The sequence below is a fragment of the Hyperoodon ampullatus genome (genome assembly GCF_949752795.1).
Source record: "Hyperoodon ampullatus genome assembly, chromosome: 3".
NCBI classification, from domain to species: domain Eukaryota; kingdom Metazoa; phylum Chordata; class Mammalia; order Artiodactyla; family Ziphiidae; genus Hyperoodon; species Hyperoodon ampullatus.
The window spans coordinates 37844300-37855270 of NC_136916.1; the positions used below are offsets into that span (position 1 = coordinate 37844300).

Here is a 10971-nt window from a genome sequence, read left to right on the forward strand (position 1 = left end):
TTTTCCAGAAAGCAGGAGTTTCCATGGTTTCAGAAGCTAAGATTTGCACCTGAACTAGCGTAAGGCAAGTTCAGGGAGCAGGGTGCTGGCTGGGCCCCTCTTCCTGCACTGCAGCCAGCACACCTGGGAGAGTGAGAGAAAAGGGCCCACGGTAAGGGCAGCAAGCCCTGGGTCCAGACCTGGTGTGACCACTCACTGGCCAAGGGCATGTCCTGCCACCTCTCCAGGATCCCTGGGTGGCATATCAGTTTGTAAAGTGGTTGTTTTCAAGAGTAGCATACAGAAAAAGGGCAGGTGCTCTCCAGATCACCTGGGGCAGCCAGTGATCAGGGCCAACTCTGAGGAGAAGGTCTGGGACTCGCAGGGCTCCACGGCCCACATCAGCCTTGGTGGAAATTTCTTGGCAAAGGAGGTCCACCTGAGCACCCAAGGCTGGTGGGAGGGAAAGAGGGAGGTAACAGATAGCCCAGGTTCCTCAGGGGTCACCTCCAGTTGACCCCACCTGTGAGCTGCTCCAGCTAGTCTTGAAGTCCAGCCTGTTTCTTGACCCCTGGGCTTTGGTTTCCTCATCTGCACAATGAAGACGATCTATCGTAGGGTTGGTGTGTGGATCTAAGGAGATACACGTACTTAGCACACAGTCTGACACTTAAGGAGAGAAGGGTGTTACTATCATCCTTAGCCCTGTCTCCTGCCCAAGGCCCCATCCATCCTTTTTCCTCCCAGCTTCTTCCTCCTTGTGAGAAGCGCGCCAGCAGGCCTGGGGCCAGGAAGGCTCCTCCATGCTCCACTGCCTTCCGCATATCAAAGGGTGGGGCGGGCCAAGGGGTGGGACCAGCCTTGGGTATGGGTCCCTCCACCAACCAGGAGGCTCCCCCCAGCCCAGCCTCTCCGGACCAGCCCTTCCTGTCGCCAGGGCCCAGCTGCCGGTGGCTGGCACTTGACCTTCGGGGGACCAGAGGGCAGGCGGCCCCCTCAGGTGGTCCCCGCTGGGGGAAGGACCAGCACCGCCATCTAGGGTCCCTGGGGGAGAGCTGGCCTCCAGGTAGGAGAGTCAGCAGGGACCCTAGTCTCCGTGCCTGGCACTGGGCTAAGTGTTTATGCGCATTATCTCATTTGGTTTTCAACAGGCCCCGGAGATAAGGACTGTCTTTATCTCAGTTTTGCAGATGCAGGTGCAGGGAGGTTAAGACTCCGCCTCTAATGCCCGTGCATGAGTGGAAGCTGGCCCTGCATTTGGGGCTACAGTAGTTAGGCACTCGTCACCTGACAGCTCACAGTGCAGGCATTCATGACTGCCTGTGGGGCTGGAGGAAATCGGTACCGAGGATGCAGCGAGGACATGCAGATCCAGAGACCTGCTTGCAGAACCTAGCTCAAGGTCGGATGCAGAACAGGAGCTGCCTAGAACTCCGACTGCTCATTCCCTATCCAGCGCTCCGTCTACAGGTGGGTTGACTTCTCACGGCCAGTGGGGGGCCCTGAGGATCAGCCAGAAGCAGCGGGGGCGGGGGGGGCTCTCCCACCTCCCCACCCTCCAGGAGACTCCTCAGGAAGCACGTCCTCTGCACTGCAGGGTCATTAAGAAGCCCGGGGTGAGGTACTTGGTGAATGTCCAGTCTCTTATGGATGGTGACTGGGTCCCCAGGAAGGTGTAGGTGGACCAGTCATCCCAGGCAGGGCACCAGCATCAGTCCCTCTCCCTCCCCTGCCAGGCTCTTAGCACAGAGATGCAGCCAAGAACAGCCTGTCTGGGATGGAGCCACACATGAGAGTGAGGGGCTGCTGCTCCTGAGAGGCAGGGCTGAGCCTGCCCTCCCAGAGGGTGAGGACAGGGGTGGCGGATTAGCCCAAGCCCCCGGCCCTGCTCCCCACCCAACACCAGCAGCATCTAGGAAGTGTCCCAGGCAACTCCAGCTGGGATGATAGCAGCCTTTTGCCTCTGCCTTTGCATCTCCCAGAGGAGCTAGGAGAAGAAGGCTGCCAAATTCCAGAAGATGCTCAGCTCTGGCTGGCCCTTGACGTGGCCATCAGTGACTGGACCAAGGACTGAGCCCAGATAGGTGGGAGCCAAAGGAAGGAGATGGGCAGCTGTTCAGTTCTGCCTTAGGTGCAGGTGCCATGAGACTGTGGAGCCAACTTCTTGAGAAGGAGAGAGCACTGGACAGGGAGTCAGGGGCTTGATGTTCCAACCTAGCTGGAGGGCTAGAGAAAGTTGCTCCCCTCCCTGGGCCGGTTTCCTCAGCTGTAAAACGAAGGAGCAAAAAATAGCCATTGCTCCCAAACCTGGTTGGGCCTCGGCTCCAGGTTCCCAGGTCCCGGCCCGATGCACTGAATCGCACTCTTAGGGTGGGACCCTGGAACCAGAGGGCTCAACATGCAGTCAGATGAGGGAACCACCGGACTGGATCATCTCTTAGGTCGTGTGATTCTATTCAGCTATTATGTATTGAGCAATTACTACGTGCCAAGCCTAAGAACCCTGAGAGGTGGGGTCTATTATTGTTGCCACTTCACAGCTGAGGAGACTGAGAGTCAGGGAGGTTTTGTTCGTTTTTTAATTTTTTGGCCGCGCTGTGCGGCATATGGGATCTTAGTTCCCCAACCAGTGATTGAACCTGCACTCCCTGCATTGAAAGCTTGGAGTCTTAACCACTGGGCTGCCAGGGAAGTCCCCAGGGAGGTTTTGAAGCTTGCCCACGGTTACACAGAGAGTAAGAGCTGAATGAATGTGCAACCAGGGCAGCTGTGCCCTGTATCTTGTCTCCCTGCTGCATGTAAGCTTGTGTGAGCTTTTCCCATCCTCTGCTGTGGCAGGCAGCCCCTACAGAGGGTCCTGGGGTAGGAACCAGAACCCACTTCTAAAAGGTTGGGGGAAGATGGCACTGCAGTGGTCACCTAATCCAGCTCCTCTTTAAGAGATGGGGAAACTGAAGCACAGAGATGGAGTGACTTGCCTGGCATCAAAGGGCATGTCAGCAGGCAGTGGGTCAGATGGGAGGCCCTGCATGTGGCAGCTCACGCTCTGGTCTTCCTCCTGCCTCTGCTCTTGCCCTGCACCGTTAACAGTGGCCCCCTGCCAGGCTCCATTGCTATAAGGCAGTCCAAAAGACCAAGAGTGGCTCTGACCAGCCCACCCCTACCCTCCACCTTCACTGCCCTCTCCACCCAGGACACAGAGGCCAGATGCCTCCCCCTGCTGCCATGTGGGGCTCCCCACAACCCCGCTTCCCAGATCCTTTTCCAACTCAATTTGTCACTTTTCCCCATCAGTCCTGGACTTCAACCACCTGTTTCAACTTGGCTCATGCTGTTTCTTCTGCCTACTCCTCTTGGCAAACTCCACACATCCTTCAATACTCAGTTGCAACATCCTGCAACTCTGCCCTCTCCGAGTCAGAAACAGAATGAAGTCACCACCACTGCTGGCTCCCAAGCCTATGGCAGCCTTTGCTAATGGATCATGGCGCCCTTTCTCCAAGATCCTGGAGGTGCCTCTTAGTCTTGCTCAAGGCCACATAAATCAATGCAGCAGGACTAATGGATCAGGTAACTCAAGAACACAACAGCACTGTCAACCCCATCTCCCACCAGGCTGGCATACCCTCTCTGGTCCCAAAGTACCTGGTATAAACCCCCATCTTGACCTGGGCTCTGATCATTTCCTTCTCTGTAATTTACCCCATCAGTCAGGGCATGTTTTCTCCGGCACCTAGTACTGGGTGTTGTGAGGTGAACTGTGTTCCGCCACAACTCTTGGCAAAGTTCTAACCCCCAGTATCTCAGAATGTGAATGTATTTGGAGATAGAGCCTTTAAAGAGGTACTTAAGGTAAAATGACTTCATGTGGGTGGGCCCAAAACCAATCTACTGGTGTCCTTGTAAGCAGAGAAGATTAAGACACAGAGACTGGACCATGGGATAACCATGCAAGGACACAGCAAGGTGGCGGCCATCTGCAAGCCAAGGAGAGAGGCCTCAGAAGAAACCAAACCTGCTGACCCCTTGGTCTTGGACTTCCAGTCTCCAGAACTGTGAGAAAATCAATTTCTGTTGTTTAAGCCACCCAATTTGTGGTATTGTCTTATGGCAGCCCTAGTAAACTAATACACTGGGCCTAGCACATGGGGGCCACTCACAAGCACCCTTTGGAAACACTTCACATAACTGTGAAAGAGCCCTATGGGTCAGCAGGAATGCACCCAGGAGAATGCAAAAGGGCAATGGTGACGGGCTTCAGGCAAGTGAACAGGCCCGAGCATTAACTCACCTGTGTCGCCTGCACAGCAGGCCAGGTGGAGCCCCTGTGCAATAATTACTGTCAAACTGGCAAGTGAGGGCCTGGATTCCAGGAGGGGGAAAGCAGCATGATTTGTTCCCTGCAGGACGGGAACGTTTTTCCTTTTCCAGAAGCAATAAAAACCCAGGTGGATAGAAGAAAAACAGACCAAACCAAATTTGGGTGTTTCTTTTGGTTTTTTTTTAAGAAGTACAAAATCTAAGCATATACTTTTCTTCCCAGTCCCATCCCCACCCCCCCAAGCCCACTCCCCCACCAGTCCCAGCCTGTCCAACCACTGTGGTCAAACAACCCATGTTACTGCAGCTCAGGCTGTGCTCTGCAGAGCACTGGTCGTTCTGGGGGGCGTCTAGGAGTGGAGGGGCTGCCCCAGCCCCGACTTCAGCCAGGGAGGCCACCCTTAGCTGTTTCAAACACTGCTTCCATGAAAGACATCATTTGGAAAAGGGATCCTTGGCTAAAACAAAGCCTGAATACTAGTGAAGTAGCAGGTGAGGAGGACACCCCACGCTACAGGCCTGATTCCTGGCTGGAAAGGGGGCAGCCAAGGCCATTAGTAGAAGATGCCCAGGTGAGTCCCCTCCAAATCTTCTTGCCAAAATTCAGGGCAGCCACTGAGCTGTAGGCCTGAGCTCTGGGGAGGGCTTTCATCACTGAGCTGGAAGGCGGGGTCTGGTCCCTGGTCCTCCGAGCTGGGCAGCACCTCTGCACTGTGGCTCCAGCATCCCCACTGGGTCTCAGGCTGGAGTCTCTGGCATGCTGGGCGGGGCAGGACAGGAGGGGTTTCTGGCAACAGACAGGACTCCGGAGACATAGAGATACCCTGAGAGAGAGAAGAGTAGCGGGTTAGTGGGCCACTGCCTCATGCCCTGAGATCCTGAACCTGGATGTTCCCCACAGTGTGGCTGGCAGCTGCTGAACTGCCCTGGTGCCATGGATCCAGTGAAGCAAAGTGGTTTAGAGTACAAGCTCTGGAGATATACTGCCAGGGTTCAAAACCCAGCTCTGCCACTTACTAGCTATGAGAATTCAGATAACCTCTTTTAGTCTCAGTTTTTCCATCTATAAAATGGTGATTATGATAATAAAACCTACTTCACAGGGTTGCTGGAGGGCTGATGAGTTAGTTAATTCATGTAAAATACCAAGAATCGTCTTGGGCACACAGTAAGCATTCAATAAATTTTGGTTATTAATATGCTTTTTTATGGAAGCTTGAGAAAAGCATGAAGGTCACCAGCTCCAAGCCCATCTACTTAGGAAGCCCCTACCCCTGGGGCAGCCAGGCCTCCCTCCCCCTCAAACCTTGATGGAGCACTTGCAAGGAATTTCCTGAATTACCTGAAGGCCCCTGCTACCTTCCACCCTGGACTCTGAAAGCAAGTCTGAAGATTCCCCCCTCTTCTACATGACTGTGAAGGCTTCTAGGTAGAGGTGGTGGTGGCCTTAACTTCCCAGAGCCCCACCTCCTTCCCCAAGGAGGTTAGGGTCCTCTTCATCCTCCCTTCAGATTTCCATCCCTAACCAGGGTTGGATTAGGTAACCCGGGATCTAAAAAGCCTAAGATTCTCTGCAGACTAGAGCTTACTCACCCCCTCCGTTTCCAATCGAAGCCTGGGGACCACTCCGAGGGAAGCGGAGAGAGCCTGGGCGCGTACCTGGTACACTGCAGCCAGCTCCATTGCGGGGGGCAAGGTCCAGGGCGTGGCCTGGTTCCGGGGCTCTGGGGGTGTCTGCGTTCCGGAACAGGCTTGGGGCGGCGTCCAACGGGCCGCGTCAGGGGCTCTCCCTTGGGACAGCTGCGGGGGCGACTCCGTCCCGGGGCAGTAAGGGGGTGTCACCCAGGGACCCATATCGGGGACCCTGCTCCCCAGGCGCTCGGGCGCCGCTAGGGCTCCGGGACAGACGGGCGGGGACCCCCAGGACACCGCGGCGCTAGCGGCTGAGCCAGGGCCGCACCCTTGCGTCTGCGTCTGCGCGGGGCCGCCGTCGGGGCACAGCGGGCAGCCTCGAGGGAGCACCGCGTCGCTGTGCCGCCGGCGCCGGCGCTGCAGGCTCTCCTCGCTGAGGCCCAGTACGGCCGACAGGTGGCCGATGTAGCGGATGGCCAGACGCAGCGTCTCGATCTTCGTCAGGCTCTGGCCGGCGGGCGCCACGGACGGCGGCAGAAAGCGGCGCAGCTCGTGCAGGGCGCGGGCGAGCGTGCGCATGCGCAGCTTCTCACGCTCGCTGGCGCTCTGCCGCTGCCCGCCTGCCGGCCGGGTCCGCGCACGTCCGGGTGCCGTCGAGGCGGCCTCTGAGGCGCTGCGGGCTGGGGGCGCCGGCTGCGAGGGGCCGCGGGCACGGTCGCAGGGGCAGGAGCCCGACGAATCCGAGGAGGAGGCCGGGGACGTGGAGTCCGAGTGGCCGGTCCAGCCCCAACCCTGGGGGAAGATCCAGTGGTCGTGGCCGAGGAGGCCCTGCGGAGGAGGGGACTGGGCCATGGCCGGGGCTGCGGGCTCTGGGAGGCTGGGCCGGCCACCTCCAGGACTGAGCTTTTATCTGGACCAAAGGTGCGAGGTGGACCCCCGCCACGTTACAGAGAGGTGTCAAAACCCACAGAGCCCAGGGAAGGTCTGGGCAGGGGGCGCCCTGGGAAAGCGGGCCCATTTGCAGAGGTGTGGATTCTGACTCCTCGGGGGCTCTAATGGAGGCCCCTGCAGCCCGGGAAGTGTGGGAGGTACAATTCGCATCTGGATGGAGCTGCTAAGCTTCTCACTGTGTTCCCACCCACTCCGCCTCATCCATTGCTCCGGTGAGTGCCCGGGACCCTGACAGTGGTGGGCAGTGCCATCGTCTGGGGGCAGCCAGGCTGTCCCTCAGGTGACTCAAGGACCCCCGCAAAGAGTGGCCGCCTCCCTCATCACCACCCTCCGGGAGGCTGTACCCAGTAACTCCCACCCAGTGCCTACAAGTGTGCTGGATAAGGCGTCAAGACAAACCCCGAGGGACTTGCTCACAGTGATGGCGGGAGAGGGGTTGGGGAAGGAGGGGACATACAGGGGGACCGTTCCTGGGTTCCCAGAGCCCGCACTTGCTGCTTTGCTGAGTGACACCGAGAAAGTCATCTCACTGTCCACAGTTAGTTTCTTTCCCTGAGAAATAGTACAGAGCAGCCTGAAGAAGAGGCATGGAGTGTAGTGAGTGATGAAAATGGGGGAATGTGGGCCCCCAGGCAGGCCTGAATCAGACCCTCTTTATTTGCTGTGTGACCTTGGGCAGTTCACTTAACTCCTCTGAGACTCAAGTTGCCTCATCCCTGTGGCAGTAAATAAAATACCCACCACCTAGGATGGTTGCTGGTACTAAGTGAAACCATCCATGGGACCACTTAGAATGAGCCTGGCAAGTGGGCTGAATGTTTGTTGCTACCATTTTATTAAGAAAGTACTTACATTTCAAGATGCTTGTAGGCATTATTTAATACATATTTATTTAGCAACTGGTAAATGTCAGGCATACCAGAGTGAACAAGGTAGTTGTGGTCTGTGCTCTCATGGGATTTCAGTCTTGTGGGAGAGAGAAGTAAACGTTATGTAATTAGTAGCTCCACCACTAGCTAGCTGTGTTGCCCTTGGGCAGCTCTGAGCCTGAACTACAGCTCTTAAAACAGGAATACTAATTATAGTATCTGCTCAGAGGACTGTTGTTGTAGTCTTATGATATAACCTTTGACACAGTGAAGTTTAAAAGTAAAAGCTCCCACCCCTCAGCAATGATTACAATTTAAAGGAGGCATCAGTGTTCTTTGTAATCTTCAGAGAAAAGGCTGAACTCGGAGGGACCGTCACACTCTGGCCACAGAGGCGGAGAGGTCACAGCTGGGCCTTGAACAATGGGTAGGACTTGGGTAGGGAGCGAGGCAGGTGGAGAGCATTCTGAATGTGGGAACTGCATAAGCAAAGGCCTGGCAGTGGGACTTCCCAGTGTGCTTCAGGAATGGTGTGCAAGGTGGGGTGGGTGATGTGGAGAGCAGGAGCTCACCTTGGCTGGGGCCAGGCTGAGAAGTTGTATTTTACTGCCAAGGCAATGGGAAGCCAAATGGACTTTTCAGCAGAAGTGTGACATTAAAAAAAAAAATCAGTAATCAGTAACTAAAGGTTAACATGATGATTCAGGAATAGATTAGCCCTCAGCAGCCTGAAGTAATAAATGGCCTTGTAGTATTTTTGTGACTATTTAAAAAACTTAACTCTTAGGGACTTCCCTGGTGGCGCAGTGTGGTTAAGAATCCGCCTGCCAGGCTTCCCTGGTGGCGCAGTGGTTGAGAGTCCGCCTGCCGATGCAGGGGACACGGGTTCATGCCCCCGTCCGGGAAGATGCCACATGCCGCGGAGCGGCTAGGCCTGTGAGCCATGGTCGCTGAGCCTGTGCGTCCGGAGCCTGTGCTCCACAATGGAAGAGGCCACAACAGTGAGAGGCCCGCGTACCGCAAAAAAAAAAAAAAAAAAAAAGAATCCGCCTGCCAATGCAGGGGACATAGGTTCGAGCCCTGGTCTGGGAAGATCCCACATGCCACGGAGCAACTAAGCCCGTGCGCCACAACTACTGAGCCCGCGAGCCACAACTACTGAAGCCCGCGCACCTAGAGCCCGTGCTCCGCAACAAGAGAAGCCACCGCAATGAGAAGCCCACACACCGCAGCAAAGAGTAGCCCCTGCTCGCTGCAACTAGAGAAAGCCTGCATGCAACAACAGACCCAATGCAGCCAAAAATAATAAATAGATAAATTTATTTTAAAAAATTAACTTTGTTACACAAATTACATAACTAATATGTTCTCTTTATAAGAAATGGAAACCTGACAGATAAAGCTGGAGTCCCTGTAACCCCTCCCAAAGGTCATGTGTCCTTCCAGACTTGGTCCCTGTGCACTCACATAAACATATGTATCCTTAGAAAACACATAGTATAAATGAGGTAACATTATGGCAATTTGCCTGTAACTTGCTTTTTTTTCATTCAGCAGCGTATCTGAGAGCATTCCATGTCAGGATGTGTTTAGCTGACTCATAGTTGGTCTTAGTTGATTTAAATGTTCGTCCATTTAAATCATAGTGGATAATTTTAACTGGAAAAAAAATTAAATGGCAGGAGGTACAGATAAACCTTCAATAATGAAATTACATCACTTTCTCCTCAGAACTTTCTTTTTTAATTATTGGAGAAAATATGCCCAAGTTGCTACTCTAACGTTATGATGAAGTAATAATTGACATTGAATAAGGTTGGTCAGGGCAACTGTTTTTATTTTTTTATTTTATTTTATTTTTTTTTGTTAGGGGTAGGAGTTTATTAATTAATTTATTTATTTTTGCTGTGTTGGGTCTTCGTTTCTGTGTGAGGGCTTTCTCTAGTTGTGGCAAGCGGGGGCCACTCTTCATCGCAGTGCGCGGGCCTCTCACTGTCACGGCCTCTCTTATTGTGGAGCACAGGCTCCAGACGCGCAGGCTCAGCAGTTGTGGCTCACGGGCCCAGTTGCTCTGCGGCATGTGGGATCCTCCCAGACCAGGGCTCGAACCCGTGTCCCCTGCATTAGCAGGCAGATTCGCAACCACTGCGCCACCAGGGAAGCCCAGGGCAACTGTTTTTAGTTTATTCTAAATGCTGTGAATGAGGAGGGGACATATTTAATCTGTCCCTCACACACAAAAAAAGGTGGAATCAATCAATAATGGCCTTGATTTCAAACAGGAAAGAAGCAATTAGTTATGCAATATTTCATGATCTGAAAGGGTTTAAGCCAAGGTTAAAAAAATAATAATCCTTTTTCCTAAGGGGAGGGAGACTTAGAAAACAGTCAGTCCCACACTTTTTAGGATTAAAATAATGGCAAATCATCATTTGTCCAAGGCTGCACAGTACTATAAAGATCTTGACATATTGTACTATCAGGAAATTTATATATATGTAATTGACAGTTGTAAACAAGATTCATCAGTTTTCATGTATATTTCTTTTTAAAATTTTTATTTATTTATTTGGCTGTGCTGGGTCTTAGTTGCAGCACGCGGGATCTAGTTCCCTGACCAGGGTTGAAACCTGGGCCCCCTGCATTGGGAGCACGGAGTTTTAACCACTAGAGCACCAGGGAAGTCCCTCATGTATACTTCTTCATCTGGATTCTGAAGTGTCCGATCGCTGTGCTGTTGATACTGACTGTTCCAACTCACCCCTTTTCACTGCAGTATAATATTCCATGGAGTGCTCACACCATAGTCCCTCATTGATGTACCTTTAGCATGGTTTTAGTTTTTGCCAAAGAGTGCTGCCTTGTGCGCAGGCAGCTAGATATGGAGTGGTGGAATGGCCTTGTGATTCCCAAGAAGGTTCTGAATATCCAGAATCATTCCTCCTCTCCCCCCACCCCCTACTCATTAGAGCAAGCCTGGAGGGATTTCCTGTGAAAGGATTTGGTGAATTATGAGAATTCACCGTCAGCAGAGCTCTGCATACTATCCTTTCTTCTCTAGGATAGCCTGGCCTCCTTCTGTCTTAGTTTGGGCTAGCCCTGGCGCCCAGGCCTCAGGCTGACTGTGGGATGGCAGAGTATAAGTTCTGGGAGGTGAGGCCCTGGAGCTGGTTTGCTGTGGCCCTAGCTCTTCACTGGGCCCCTCAGCCAGGCTCTGGGA

At 53.6% G+C, this 10971-nt stretch overlaps 1 protein-coding gene across 1 annotated transcript; it reads right to left on the reverse strand.

The window, feature by feature from the left end:
• Nucleotides 1-4853: 4853 nt before the first annotated feature.
• On the reverse strand, nt 4854-6783 carry MESP2 (mesoderm posterior bHLH transcription factor 2; the record flags this gene model as incomplete). Its single annotated transcript, XM_079700712.1, has 2 exons — nt 4854-5123; nt 5959-6783. The coding sequence occupies 2 exons, from the start codon at nt 6781-6783 to the stop codon at nt 4854-4856; spliced, it is 1095 nt and encodes a 364-aa protein (XP_079556838.1).
• Nucleotides 6784-10971: the final 4188 nt, after the last annotated feature.